The following is a 16648-nucleotide window of genomic DNA, read 5'->3' as shown; positions in this document are numbered from 1 at the left end:
TTAACTATTAAATTAAGAAGAAATTCCAATCTATATAATTAAGAGTGTGAGGAAAATTAAATTAAAAAAAAATTTATGTATCTGACAAGTTTGAAGGTTTTTAGTATTTATAAAGTACATCCGTGTGTCATCAAAATAAATTCGTTTGTATACAGCTGATGTTCGCCCTTGAAAATATAAGTAGGTCTTAAGATACTAAATAAAATTCATTGTAACGGCCATGTACACGAAGATCTGTAATTATAGTATAGAGTTAAGTCTCGTGTGCCAAGATCAAATAAACTTATTTGATAAAAATACACCTTATTATATACTCTACATTTTTAACTTATAATTTTTATCTACTCGTCACTCGAATATTAATTTTTTAAATTAAACTACTCTATAAATTTGTGCTATTTTTAGAATGATATACAAGTAATAATTAATATTTTATTATTAATTAATATTTATTTTACAACTTAGTGTTTTTTAATGTTGCTTTTTAACATATGTATACATGTAATTTAATTTTAGTTTTTAAATTATGATGATTGTTGATTCGTTTTTAGAATATTAATTTTAAAGTAGTTGATTTTTTCTTCTTTCATTGTCAGTTTATATGTAATCATTACGTGGAGAGAAAAGTGGTAGAAGGTTTGTTTTAATTTATGATTATTATTATTATTATTATTATTATTATAAAACAGCGACTTCTATAATTTTATTAAATGTTAATAAGCTATGTTCATTACTTGTATCGAGTGTTTAGTGTCAAGTTGAACGTATTGGTTATTTCTTCTTATAAGATTTTAAATCAAATTATTATTATTATTATTATTATTATTATTATTATTATTATTATTATGTACAATTTATAATAATAATATAATAACAATAATAATATTTGTATCATATTACAAAGAAATTTTTGTTTCTATTAAATTTTATCGTACATACGCTGCGTTTGTATTTAGATTATCGGATGTGAATTATCATTAATGTAATTACGCATACGAGCTGAGTGAACAATTGTATTGTTTTATATTTAAGTTGATTCATACTAAGCCGCTGTTATACTTTAGCTTAATATAGAATTTTTCTAAGTGACAGTGAATTTTATTTTTTACTAACTGAGAATTATTGTCATTTTTTAGTAAATTAAAAATTTTAAGAAAAGTATTTATATAAAATGGAAAAATTAACTTAAATAATTAAATTAAGAGTTTTAAATTTGAGAGATTTGTTGCACACAATTTGGTTTGTTAAAAAAAAAATAAATAATCAGTGAAATTGGCCCGTGCTCTTGCCTTGAGATAATTAGAGCAAAAGAATAATAAATAAATAGTTAAATTTCGTAACAACCATTAATGATTATTCAAGATCAGAGAAATCGTTTTCTTGACATCGATGTAATGCTTCAAGTTTTTACTTAATAATAAGTTTGTTTTTAAGTTAAAATAATAGATTAGTTCTTAAAAATCTCTTGCGAAGTGAGGTACTTGATTAATTTAACCATATAACTTATTAATTTATTAACGGCATTTGGTAATTATCTAATTATACATTATTTATTAAATAATCTTCCTCTGAAAAAATTTTATTTCTTAGCTGAAGAAATAAAAAATTTTTTGTTGAAAAAAGTTCTTCAAATTTGGAAAAAAAATAATTTTAGATGAAAATTCGCACTTTGTTTTTTTCCAAATCAAAAAATTAATATTTTATGACAATATTACCCATTTTTTTTTTTAAAGAAATTTTTGTCTCAGTGTACAATGTGTAAGTGTGACTGATAACACCAAAAAAAAATAAAATTTTAATTGAGAAGAAATATTGAAATCTATATTATTAATAGAATAAGAAAAATTTTGTGGCCAGTGTCTTTATATGATAAAATGGGTTTTTATGGTTGAATTTTGTATCATTAGAAAGGTCTTGATTTGAAATTGAACCTTTTCAAGGTTTCATATCATTCTGATCGATAGTCAATTTATTATGATAAGTATTTAAGCTGCATTCGAAAATGCTCTATCTCTAGATACATAATTAAGAAATGACCTTGTATTCCGTGAACTATTGACATTTTTAAAGATATAAGCTAATCCCAATGTTACACTCATCAAGACCTTTCATTTGAGTACCCACATCAATTTTTTATATATTTATATATATATATATATATATATTATATATACATGTATATATGAAAAATATATCAAAAATGCATGTGGGTACTCAAATGAAAGGTCTCGATGAATATAACATCGGGATGAGCTTATATCTTTAAAAATATCAATAATTAAGAAATGACCTTGTATCTTGTCAACTACTGACATTTTTAAAGATATAAGCTCATCCCGATGTTACACTCGTCAAGACCTTTCATTTGAGTACCCACATCAATTTTTTATATATTTATATATATTATATATATGTATATATAAAAAATATATCAAAATTCATACGGGTACTCAAATGAAAGGTCTCGATGAATATAAAATCGGGATGAGCTTATATCTTTAAAAATATCAATAATTAAGAAATGACCTTGTATCTTGTCAACTACTGACATTTTTAAAGATATAAGCTCATCCCGATGTTACACTCGTCAAGACCTTTCATTTGAGTACCCACATCAATTTTTTATATATTTATATATATTATATATATGTATATATAAAAATATATCAAAATTCATACGGGTACTCAAATGAAAGGTCTCGATGAATATAACATCGGGATGAGCTTATATCTTTAAAAATATCAATAATTAAGAAATGACCTTGTATCTTGTCAACTACTGACATTTTTAAAGATATAAGCTCATCCCGATGTTACACTCGTCAAGACCTTTCATTTGAGTACCCACATCAATTTTTTATATATTTATATATATTATATATATGTATATATAAAAATATATCAAAATTCATACGGGTACTCAAATGAAAGGTCTCGATGAATATAACATCGGGATGAGCTTATATCTTTAAAAATATCAATAATTAAGAAATGACCTTGTATCTTGTCAACTACTGACATTTTTAAAGATATAAGCTCATCCCGATGTTACACTCGTCAAGACCTTTCATTTGAGTACCCACATCAATTTTTTATATATTTATATATATTATATATATGTATATATAAAAAATATATCAAAATTCATACGGGTACTCAAATGAAAGGTCTCGATGAATATAACATCGGGATGAGCTTATATCTTTAAAAATATCAATAATTAAGAAATGACCTTGTATCTTGTCAACTACTGACATTTTTAAAGATATAAGCTCATCCCGATGTTACACTCGTCAAGACCTTTCATTTGAGTACCCACATCAATTTTTTATATATTTATATATATTATATATATGTATATATAAAAAATATATCAAAATTCATACGGGTACTCAAATGAAAGGTCTCGATGAATATAACATCGGGATGAGCTTATATCTTTAAAAATATCAATAATTAAGAAATGACCTTGTATCTTGTCAACTACTGACATTTTTAAAGATATAAGCTCATCCCGATGTTACACTCGTCAAGACCTTTCATTTGAGTACCCACATCAATTTTTTATATATTTATATATATATTATATATACATGTATATATGAAAAATATATCAAAAATGCATGTGGGTACTCAAATGAAAGGTCTCGATGAATATAACATCGGGATGAGCTTATATCTTTAAAAATATCAATAAATAAGAAATGACCTTGTATCTTGTCAACTACTGACATTTTTAAAGATATAAGCTCATCCCGATGTTACACTCATCAAGACCTTTCATTTGAGTACCCACATCAATTTTTCATATATTTATATATATTATATATATATGTATATATCAAAAATATATTAAAAATGCATGTAGGTACTCAAATGAAAGCTCTTGATGAATGTAACATCAGGATAAGCTTATATCTTTAAAAACGTCAATAGTTAACAAAATACAGTGCAATTTAACAAAAGTCATTATTTAATAAAGCAAAATTTTATTTATTTATATTTCACAAGTCCCGGTAGTCACATAGTTACTGCAAGGTTGCTAATACTTTTTTATTTTTTTAATAGAGAAGAAATATTGAAATAATCACTTGCAATAAAAAAAAATACATATAAAAATATCTTCTCACCACTATGTAAAATAAAATATTTGATAATTTATTTTAAAATTGTATCTATTAAAATAATTAATTATTTATCGTGCAATTTTCAAACAAAACAAAACAATAATAAAAATCCAAGCAGTTAATTTTTTATCTCTAAAAGCGACTTTTATCTTAGTAATTTCAACAATTTCATAATTATTATTTAAAATATTTATTTTTCGGTTGTAATTATACGATAAAAAAAAATAAAAAGTAAATTAGCGTATTGTATCTAATGAATAACAAGATGCGGTGTATAGTATTTATATTACATTAACACTTGATTTAATTTTCAAAGCGAATAAAAGTACTGTACGTGAAAAGTATTGTAAGTTTAAAAGAAAATATGTGAGTTGAACAGTAAACGTGTATTATATCGTAAAACGAGCGTTAATATAATAATCATCCATCCCACTCAGATTAATAAAGATATATATGAGTTGTATTGAGAGTTGAGATAGCCGCGTGACCATACAAATGAATAAAAATCAACGCATCTCTCTCTGTAATTTATTGGACTCATTGATCATGTTGTGTAATCATCTTGCGAGCTCACTTATTTCGTTAAAATAAATACTAGAGGAGTAATTAAATATTTTAAATTATAAATTTAATGATTAGAGTGTTTTAGTGGATAGTTGTTAGTTTAGTGTCCAGTTTCAGAAGTTATATCTAAATAATTCTTATCATTGACGTGTCGATTTTTTTTCTTCAATATCAGTGGCTTATTTTATTGCAATAACTTTAACTGGCTGTAAAAAGTTAACTTTCACTTTTTATTAGTTTGAGTTTTTTTTTTTAATTAAAATATGGAGACTAGTCAGTTAATTACCAATAAAAATAATGAATATAACTGCGGTAAGACTATAAAAGCATTTTTTATTAAATTTTTGTTAATCATTATTATTTATAAAATATATTATCAAATTTTTTGATTAGCGAATCAAGTTGCTGGTTTATGACAATTTATTTTGAGCTTATTTTGTTTACTAGAAGATTATTTCTTCTTTCTTAGTTTTTTTGTCGTACATTGATACTCTTTATATTTTTTTATTATTTTAAAAAATATTATTATGCTAAAATTAACAATTTTTTATTTTGTTTATCAATTAAATTACAAGTGAAAAAAATACTTGAAAAAAATTGCACGTATAAATTTTTGACATTTGAAAATAATTCTTTCAATTTTTTTGTAATAATTTTTTCAATAAAAAAATTTAATTTGTATTATTAAGAGAATAAGAAAAATTTTGTGTCTAGGATTTTCATGTGATAAAATCGGTTTTTTTTAGTGAAATTTAGTGTCATTGCAAAGGTCTTAATTTGAATTTGAGCCTTTTCAAGATTTCATATCATTCTCACCGATAGTTAATTTATGATGATAAGTATTTAGGCTGCATTCGAAAATTCTCTATCTCTAGATACATAATAAAGAAATAACCTTGTAACTTGAGAAATATTGACATTTTTAAAGATCTAAGCTCATCCCGATGTTACACTCGTCAAGACCTTTCATTTGAGCACCCACATCAAATTTTCATATATTTCATATATTTATATATATTCTATATATGTATTTATGAAAAATATATAAAAAATGCATATGGGTACTCAAATGAAAGCTCTTGATGAGTGTAACATTGGGATGAGCTTATATCTTTAAAAATGTCAATAATTAAGAATTAAAGTTGTATCTTGTCAACTATTGACATTTTTAAAGATATAGACCCATCCCAATGTTACACTCACCGAGACCTTTCATTTGAGTACCCACATCAATTTTTCATATATTTTATATATTTATGTATATGTATATATGAAAAATATATGAAAAATGCATGTGGGTACTCAAATGAAAGCTCTTGATGAGTGTAACATCAGGATGAGTTTATATCTTTAAAAATGTCAATATTTAAGAAAGTACAGTGAAATTTAACAAAATTCATTATTTAATAAAGCAAAATTTTATTTTTTTATAAATATAATTTTTGTCACATGAAACAAGCTAAATAGAATGACTGCGTTGCTTATCGTTCTATTTAGAAAATATTTTTGTGAAACACTGTCAATGTGATACAAATAAAACCATATTTTTTCATATAATGTTTTTTTTTTCTTTTAAAACTGCAGATAAAAGTTATGAGATGACAAATAATATTGAACTTATAATCCGACGGCCAGTTTACCAGCAGGAAGATATTGATCGTTGTTATGATTATGCCGAACCAGATAAATCTAGTAAGCCAATTACAATTAACAACATTTTTAATAATTTATATATAAAAAAAACCAATAACTTCCTGATTTTTGAAAATTTTCAATTTTCTTAGCGGGAAGTTAAGAAAAAACTATTTTAATTATTTTAAATATCTGAATTATTCTTAGTATCACGCTCGGTGAAGAATAAGTACAAAAACTTTAAAATAACATCATGTCTGAAGAAATCGCTTCCGATTCTTGACTGGTTACCAAATTACCAGTGGAAAAATGACTTGCTGGGTGACATCGCTGCGGGAATTACCGTAGCTGTTATGCATATACCTCAAGGTAATAATTGTAACTGTAATTATTAACTGCAACAACAGGAGAAAACACGTTTTTAATAGCTTTACTTGTACCTCTGTATCTATGTATGTTACGGAATCTTTGAATTCGATTTTCGGCGACTTAAAAACGTCGGGTTAAACAAAAACTTAGCACACTTATCAAGGACCAATGACAATACAATTATTTAATAAATAAATTTTTCAGGAATGGCTTATGCCATGCTAGGAAATGTTCCTCCAGTTGTTGGAATGTACATGGCATTTTTTCCAGTTTTAGTTTACATGATTTTTGGAACATCTCGACATAATTCAATGGGTAAGTTATTTAATAATCTATATTATTAAGAGAATAAGAAAATTTTGGTGTCTAGGATAGTCATATGATAAAATCAGTTTTTTTTTAGTGAAATTTAGTGTCATTTCAAAGTTTATGACTTAAATTAGTGCATTTTCAGAAATTTCGTATCATTCTCACCAATAGTTAATTTATGATGATAAGTATTTAGGCTGCATTAGAAAATTCTCTATCTCTAGATACATAATTAAGAAATGACTTTGTATCTAGTGCACTATTGACTTTTTTAAAGATATAAGCTCATTTCATATATTTATATATTATATAAATATATGAAATTTTTATATATTTTTCATATACATATATATATATATATATATATATATATATATATATATATATATATATATATATATATATATATATATATGAAATTTTTATATATTATATTATATATACATATATATATATAATATATAAATATATCAAAAATCCATGTGGGTCCTCAAATGAAAGCTCTTGATGAGTGTAACATCACGATGAGCTTATATCTTTAAAAACGTCAATATTAAAGAAAGTACAGTGCAATTTAACAAATATTTTGTGAACTATTGACATTTTTAAAGACATAAGCTCACCCCGATGTTACACTCATCGAGACCTTTCATTTGAGTACCCCCATCAATTTTTTCATATATTTATATATATTATATATATGTATATATGAAAAATATATCAAAAATGAATGTGGGTACTCAAATGAAAGCTCTTGATAAGTGTAACATCACGATGAGCTTATATCTTTAAAAACGTCAATATTAAAGAAAGTACAGTGCATTTTAACAAATATCTTGTGAACTATTGACATTTTTAAAGATATAAGTTCATCCCGATGTTACACTCATTGAGACCTTTCATTTGAGTACCCACATCAATTTTTCATATACTTCATATATTTAGATATATTATATATATATATATATATATATATATATATATATATATATATATATATATATATATATGTAATTATGAAAAATATATTAAAAATGCATGTGGGTACTCAAATGAAAGGTCTCGATGAATATAACATCGGGATGAGCTTATATCTTTAAAAATATCAATAATTAAGAAATTACTTTGTATCTTGTCAACTACCGACATTTTTGAAGATATAAGCTCATCCCGACATTACACTCATCAAGACCTTTCATTTGAGTACCCACATCAATTTTTTATATATTTATATATATTATATATATGTATATATGAAAAATATATCAAAACGCATGTGGATACTCAAATGAAAGCTCTTGATGAGTGTAACATCAGAATGAGCTTATATCTTTAAAAACGTCAATAATTAAGAAAGTACCTTGCAATTTAACAAAAATCATTATTTAATCAAGCAAAATTTTATTTATTTGTATTCCACAAGTCACGGCAGTCACACAGTGACTGCAAGGTCGCTAGTAAACTATTTAATAAATTCAATTATTTCTTCTTTATTTCAGGAACATTTGCAGTTGTTTGCATGATGACAGGAAAAGTTGTGTTAACTTACAGTAACATTAACCAAGAAAATTTAAAAAATACAAATTCATCATTACTAATAAATATTCAAGAATCGAATACTCCTCAGTATTCACCTTTAGAAGTAGCGACTGTTGTAACATTCGGAGTCGCGATAATCCAAGTATTTTTTTTCATTCTTCCACCAATCAATAACAAATTACAATAACCATTAAAATCTTCTAGTTAATAATGTATGTATTGCGCCTCGGATTGATATCATCGTTATTATCTGACGCGCTTGTTAGCGGCTTTACAACCGGAGCTGCTGTTCACGTGTTTACCTCGCAAATAAAAGATCTATTGGGACTGGAGCTCGTAAAACGTCGTGGAATTCTTAAAGTTGTATACGTAAGTGATAATAATCATTAATAATGATAAATGTATTAAGGATTAGTCTTGCTACACTAATTATTTCCTTAAATATATATCTTATGTATTTCTTCAGTCACACTTGACGTTAATTGCTTTCGCGGTATTCATTTTTATCCGAGAACAACTTGTGACGTTTGAAACCAGTCAGACTGATAATTTCATACTATTAATATTAAAAAATAATAATAATGATTTTATTAGATTGTAGTTAGACATAAAATTATATTTTTATTTCTCCTTGAAAAAATGCTTACCTTTGATCTATAATATTTATTTATTTTTCTTCTTTCTTAAATGATTAATTATTTTTTTTTTTTATTACAGACTTATTATGATGTTTTTAATTCATTAGATAATATAAATATCACTGCAACTATAATTTCTGGTATTACAATATTAGCAATCATTTTTAATAATGAAGTTTTAAAAGTAAGTAATATTTTTTTTTTAATTTGAGTTTTTTTGAGAAAAATTAAAAAAAAAAATCAGCAATATTATAAAAAAAAATTAATTTTTTTTAAATTTTACATAATTTTATCTCTTAGCTGAAGAAATAAAAATTTTTTTTTGAAAAAAAATTTTGCATGGAAGAAATTAAAATATAATAAATAATAGTCGATTTATATGACAAGTTAGCAGACATCTAAAAATTTTTGATTTTTTTTTATTAATTAAATTACAACTAAAAAAATATTTATAAAAAATTACACTTATAGTTTTTTAAGTTTTTTACATGTGAAATTTTTTAATTAAAATTTTTTCAATAAAAAATTTATAAAAATTTTGAAATGTCGGCTAACTTCATTTTCAATGAAAATAAAGTTAGCCGAGATCTAAAAATTTATATTTTTTTTTATTAAAGAATTATTACAAAAAAATAAAAAAAAATTTTTTCATTTGTTAAAAACTTCGAAAACTATAAGTGCAATTTTTTAAAAATATTTTTTAGTTATAATTTAATAAATTAAGCAAAATAAAAAAATCAAAAATGTCGGCTAACTTTATTATTATTCATTTTCATTTGATTTATACACTGTAAAAAAAGCGGTGTTAAAATGGACTCATTTTAACACCGCTATATAACACCTGTGTATTAACACCGGTGTAGCAGTGCTCTTTTGCGGTGTTAAACCGGTGTAATATCGGGGTAATACCGGTGTAACAGTAGAATAAATTTACACCGTGTCGGAGTATGAATATTACATGATCCATAAAACACATTTAATATTCAATATTTATCAAAATGAAACAAGTAACATTTATTTAAGAATTTTCAATTTATAAAATTACGCAGAAATCGATTTAATTAATGTTATACAACAAGTTAAATAGTATTTACAATATTAAATGTTTAGGAACAATATAATAATTATTTTTATCGTAACCATGATGTTTCTCACAATATAATGGATGTTTTAAAGATGACAAATCTACAGATGTGCAAAAATAAATTATCTATATGAAAATCATTTAAAAAACTTTCAAATTGTCGTAAAATTGTTCTAAAAATGTTTCAAATTTGTTGTAAAAACACTTTAAAGCTGTCCAAAAAATGCTCCAAAATTGTCTCAAAAATATCCGAAAAATGTCTCAAATGTATTCAAAATTTGTTCTCAAATAGTTAAAAAAATGTTTAAAGATTATTCAAAAAAGGTTCCACATAAGATTTAAGGACAAAATTTCAACTAAATTGCTTCAAATAAATTGCATTGATTCTAAAATTATCTTAGAAGTATTCCGAAAATCTTAAAAAAAATACTTAAAAGTTATGAAATAATTACTAAAATCCACTATTTTAGTTTCCGATTATCTATATGATGTCCTAAAATTGTCCTTTAATAATGGTGTTAAAGTAACACGGATCGATAATTTACACCGAGAGAATTTCACACCATTATTTCACACCACACGGCCGTGTAAAGTGCTCTTTAAGTGTAAAGTGCTCTGTAAAGTAGAAAAATAAAAACTTGCTGCTCACTATCAGCTTCAATAGCCAAAATTTTTATCATCACAAATAAATAAATAAAACTGGACTTCTGAAAATATTCATAAATTTATATTGTAAATAATAATTTAATAAAAGAGTTTAATGACAATTATTTACCATTTTAATAAAGAAGATAAAATATAAATTTATTTTTTAGTTATATTAATTTAATATAAATTAATAGTTTATATTAATTTAGTTTTTCCGTGTAATTTTTTATTTAAAATTGTTTTTTTTTTAATTAAAAACAATTTTTTTTTCAGTAAAAAAATTTTTTATTTTTTCAGTGAAGAAATAAAATAAAATTATTTCAAAATTAATTTCTCATCACAAAAATGCTGATTTTTTTCAAAAAAATTTTTTCCTTTCAGTTTAATAATAATTAAAAAAAATTAGGAAAACGGTTGACCCTAAAGGCCATCCCTGCAACTTCCCGCTAATTCCGTTAATACCTGGCCGCTTTTTTGAGCTCTTCGAGCTCAAAAGTACAATCTGTATGTTGTTTTAAGCTCTCCGAGCTCAAAAAGATACCTTTTTTATGCTTTTGAGCTCTTTGAGCTCAAAAGTCTGATAGAAGTTTCATAGAACACTATTTTTTGAATGTTCATACCGCAATAACTTTTGAATGAATGAACCGATTTTTACGCGGTTGGCGGCATTCTACGCAGTTTGTTAAGCCTCATAAAGAATTTCTAAGTTTCAATCGGTCAAACTAGAAATTTCGGAGTAACTCTGAAAAAACACTTTTTTCGGTTTTCTTTCGTTCACGATATCTCTCGAACGAATCAACCGATTTTGACCGTATTGGCGGCGATCGACGTGGTTTTTCAAGGTTGAGAGCTGATTAGTTTTTGGAATCGATCGGTTGAGCCGTTTAAAAGTTATCCCAAAAAAACCACTTCAGAAAAAATTTTTTTTCCTACTTTTTTTTAGATTTCTCCAAATTTCTCAAAATCTATCGGTCCGAATCGGTTCAAATTAACAGGAAATTTAAGTTTGGCGAAGCCCTTTCGAATGGCACCAACCGCGATGAAATCGGTTCAACCGTTCAAAAGTTATAAGAGGTTTACATACTTACACACACAAACACACACACACACACATACAGACATAGTGACACCCTCGCGGGAATAGTCACCCGTACAAAAAAAATTTTGGTTCATGGTGAATTTCCGGATGAACTTCAGATTGTGAAACAAATATGAATTTCATAATTAATTTCACGGCGAATTCCAGCTGAATTTCATGATGAATTTGAAACAAATTGTATAAGAAACTTAATTTTTTTAATCTATAAAAAAATATTCGCAGTCAATTATGTTGGAATTTTTAGTTTAATTTATACTGACTTATAATTTATAATTCTTAAACTTCTATTAGGATTTTTTTTTTTTTTTTTTGGAGTAAAAGAACACAATATTCAAAATAATATTTTAAATTCATCATGAAATTCAGCTGGAATTCGCCGTGAAGTTCATGATGAATTTCGAAATATTATTTTGCATTTTGTGTTCTTTTACTCCAAAAAATTTATCCAGATAGAAGTTTAAGAATCGTAAATGATGAGTCAGTGTTAATAAAACTGAAAATTGCAATATAATTGACTCCGAATATTTTCTTACGGATTAAAACAATTAAGTTTCACTACATAATGTGTTTCAAATTCACCATGAAATTCATCTAGAATTCGCCCTGTAATTCATGATGAATTTCGAATTATTTTTTTGCATATTGTGTTCTTTTCCTCCAAACAATTCATCTGAATAAAAGTTTAAAATCGTAAATGTTGAGTCAGTATAAATTAAACTAAAAATTCTAATATAATTGACTGCGAATATTTTTTCATAGATTAAAAAAATTAAGTTTCATATACAATTTGTTTCAAATTCATCATGAAATTCAGCTGGAATTCGCCGTGTAATTCATGATGAATTTCGAATTATTATTTTGCATATTGGTTTTTTTACTCCTAAAAAATATCTAAATAGAATCTTAAGAATCATAAATGTTAAGTGAGTGTAAATAAAAATAAAAATGCCAATATAATTGACTCAAAAGTTTCTTTACTGATTATAAAAAGTAAGTTTCATACACAATTTGTTTCAAATTCATCACGAAATTCAGCTGGAATTCGCCGTGAAATTCATTATGAAATTCATATTTGTTTCACAATCTGAAGTTCATCTGGAAATTCATCATGAACCAAAATTTTTTTTGTACGGGCAGGAAAGCTTCCTAGGACCTCAAAACGTCGAGATCTGATAAAAACTCGATTTTCGAAAAACGGGGTAAAACCAATAACTTCCCGATTTTTGAAAATTTTCAATTTTCTTAGCGGGAAGTTAAAAAAATAAATTTATTTTGCAGCCTCGTGTAAGTAAACGATGTACATTTCCAATTCCGATTGAAATGATGGCTGTAATAATAGGAACAGTAGTATCAACTAAAATGAACCTAAATGAAGTATATAATGTCATCACTGTAGGCCATATTCCTGTCGGGTACTAAAATTTAACTATTTCTTCTTCTATATTTAAAACTATAATCATAAATTTCAAAGCTAATAATAATAACGAAGAAAACAGACTTCCAGTTCCATCACTGCCTCAAATCTCATTACTTCCATCGATAATGATTGATTGTTTTGTGATAACAATGGTATCATACTCGATATCGATGTCAATGGCACTAATATTTGCTCAAAAAATGAACTACCAAGTGGACGCTAATCAGGAATTAATGGCGCAAGGCTTGGGCAATCTTGTTGGATCTTTTTTTTCGTGTATGCCGTTCACTGCCTCGCTGTCGCGATCTCTAGTCCAGACTGCTGTTGGTGGAAAAACCCAGCTTGCTAGTTTAGTATCATGTTTTTTACTTTTGTTCGTACTGCTTTGGATTGGCCCGCTTTTGGAGCCTCTACCAAGGGTGAGTATGCTGATAAATTAAAGTAAATAAATTAAAAAAAAAAAACTAATCATTATTTATTATTTGCAGTGCGTTTTGGCGAGTATTATCGTAATCGCATTGAAGGGTATGTTCTTGCAAGTAAAAGACTTAATAAAATTTTTCAAACTCTCAGCAAGCGACGCTGCTGTATGGATAGCTACGTTTTTAACAGTAATTATTCTTGATGTTGAATATGGATTACTTGTCGGTGCTATTTTTTGTCTTCTCAAATTGATAATGCTGTCGATGAAACCGTACACTTGTAAATTAGCTGTTGTACCTGGAACGGAACTTTATTTGGATACCAATAGGTATCACAAGGTAGTTATTTTTTTTTATTTCTCCTTTAACTTTTTTGTTTCTTCTATAATTTATTATTTCTTCTTTAACGTTATATTTCTTTTCTTTTAACTATTTGTTTCTTCTTTATTTTTTTGAATTATTTATTTCTTCTTCTTTAACATTATATTTCTTCTTTACTAACTTTTTATATCTTGTTTAATTTTTTATTTCTTATTTAACGTTGCATTGCTTCGTTTTTTACTATTTCTTTTTCAAATTTGTATTTCTTCTTTTTTTATTATTTATTTATTTAAAGTAGCCTTATTTCTTCTTCAACGTTACATTTCTTCTTTATTAACTTTTTGTATCTTCTTTAATATGATGTTTCTTCCTTAACGTTATATTTCTTCTTTTTTAACTTTTTATTTCTTCTTTTTTTTTAATTTATTTATTTAAAGTCGCCTTATTTCTTCTTCAACGTTATATTTCTTCTTTATTAACTTTTTATATCTTCTTTAATATTTTATTTCTTCTTAAACGTTATATTTTTTTCTTTTTTATCTATTTGTTTCTTCTTTAATTTTTTTATTTCTTCTTCGTTAACATTACATTTCTTCTTTAACGTTATATTGCTTATTTTTTCTGTCTATTTCTTCTTAATTTTTTATTTCTTCTTTGTTAACATTATATTTCTTCTTTATTTTTATTTTTTAAATTTTTATTTCTTCTTTTTTTAATTTATTTATTTAAAGTCGCCTTATTACATCTTCTTTAACATAATATTTCTTCTTTATTAACATTTTTATTCTTTAATTTTTTATTCCTTTTTTAACGTTAAATTTCTTCTTTAATTTTTCATTTTTTCTTTAACACTAGGTTTCTTCTTTTTCAAATTTTTATTTCTTCTTCTTTAATATTAAATTTCTTCTTTATTAACTTTTGATATCTTCTTAATTATTTATTTCTTCTTTAATGTTGTATTTCTTCTTTTTTTAATTTTTTTTTAAATTTTTTATTTATTTATTTAAAGTCACCTCATTTCTTTTTTTTTAACGTTATATTTCTTCTTTATTAACTTTTTAAATCTTATTTTTTATTTTTTTTTAACGTCATATTTCTTCTTTAATTCTCTATATCTTCGTCAATTTTTAATTTCTTCCTCAATTTTTAATTTTTTATTTCTTCTTTTTTAATTATTAATTTTCTTTTTATTTATTTTATCTATCTCTTAATTTTCTATTTCTTCTTTATTTTATTTAGACAGTAGAAATTCCAGGCGTCCAAATGTTTCATTACTGCGGCGGCCTAAATTTCGCAACAAAGTTACACTTTAAAAGGCATTTAGTTCAAGCTGCTGGAGTAGATCCATTAAAAAAATCAAGTAATTGTTACAAATCTGAAAGTAAAGAAGAAGTAATACAAGAGGATACCAAAAGTGTTAGTATTTATTTTCTCTATAAGCACACATAACAATTTAAATCAAACTATATTTAAATTATTGTATGATCTGCTATCATTATTACTCTCCAAATGATTACAGTTGCAGGTACTGATAATAGATTTCTCAGCGCTAATTCATATTGACCCAGCTGGTGTAACGACAGTACGTGGTATAATTGAAGATTATATAAAGATTGGAGTTTATGTTTACCTTGCTGGTTGCTCAGGTATTAATCTCGATGTAGTTTACTATTACTTACAGCATTTATCGATGATTACTTGGAATTTACAATCGTTTTACCTTCCGGTTCGATGAATTTATTCCACTTATTTATTGATATAACACCGGAAATATTTTCTCTAAAAAAAATAAAAAGAAGAATATAATAATATTTTTATTTTACAGGACCTGTTTTTGAAATGATTAGAAAATGTAATTCAGTTGAAAAGGTCACAAATGTATTTATGATATTTCCAACTGTAAATGATGCTGTTAATTACGCGCGAAATGAAAATGTCATTTCTTCACCATCAATATCAACATGGCCGACGTATCAACAAATTTGTGATCAAAATAGTAGTATAAATCGATTATAATTTAAATTATTGTTGTAAATAATTAATTATTAATTATATTTATAAATTTATAAAATTAAAAAATGAAATAGATTTTTATTTATAAATTTATATATTTAAAAAATTTAAAGAAAAAATAAATTGTTATTTATAAATTTGTAAAGAAATAGATTGTTATTTATAAATTCATAAATTAATAAATTTATAAATTTTAAGAAGAAATATTTTTATTTATAAATTTAAAAAATTTAAAGAAAAAATAAATTGTTATTTTTAAATTTATAAAGAAATAGATTGTTATTTATAAATTCATAAATTAATAAATTTATAAATTTTAAGAAGAAATATTTTTATTTATAAATTTAAAAAATTTAAAGAAGAAATAGATTGTTATTTATAAATTTATAAATTTAAAAAATTTAAAGAAGAAATAAATTGTTATTTATAAATTTATAAAGAAATAGATTGTTATTTATAAATTCAT

At 24.7% G+C, this 16648-nt stretch overlaps 1 protein-coding gene across 3 annotated transcripts; it reads left to right on the top strand.

Moving 5' to 3' along the window:
- The first annotated feature begins 558 nt into the window (after positions 1-558).
- On the top strand, positions 559-16247 carry LOC123267558 (prestin-like). Of its 3 annotated transcripts, none has more exons than XM_044732250.1 (13): positions 559-636; positions 6276-6383; positions 6531-6692; positions 6897-7007; positions 8501-8682; positions 8745-8909; positions 9258-9362; positions 13288-13421; positions 13506-13845; positions 13915-14187; positions 15409-15585; positions 15689-15815; positions 15995-16247. In XM_044732250.1, the coding sequence occupies exons 2-13, from the start codon at positions 6290-6292 to the stop codon at positions 16183-16185; spliced, it is 2061 nt and encodes a 686-aa protein (XP_044588185.1). In that variant the 5' UTR covers positions 559-636; positions 6276-6289; the 3' UTR covers positions 16186-16247. The 3 variants fall into 3 exon arrangements, with proteins under 3 accessions (XP_044588185.1, XP_044588184.1, XP_044588183.1); XM_044732249.1 differs by lacking the exon at positions 559-636 and adding an exon at positions 1256-1477 and having other exon boundaries at positions 15995-16246; XM_044732248.1 differs by lacking the exon at positions 559-636 and adding an exon at positions 4389-5003.
- The last annotated feature ends 401 nt before the right edge of the window (positions 16248-16648 follow it).

This window comes from Cotesia glomerata, linkage group LG6 (assembly GCF_020080835.1).
Source record: "Cotesia glomerata isolate CgM1 linkage group LG6, MPM_Cglom_v2.3, whole genome shotgun sequence".
NCBI lineage: Eukaryota > Metazoa > Arthropoda > Insecta > Hymenoptera > Braconidae > Cotesia > Cotesia glomerata.
This window is presented reverse-complemented; position numbering and strand designations above follow the sequence as displayed.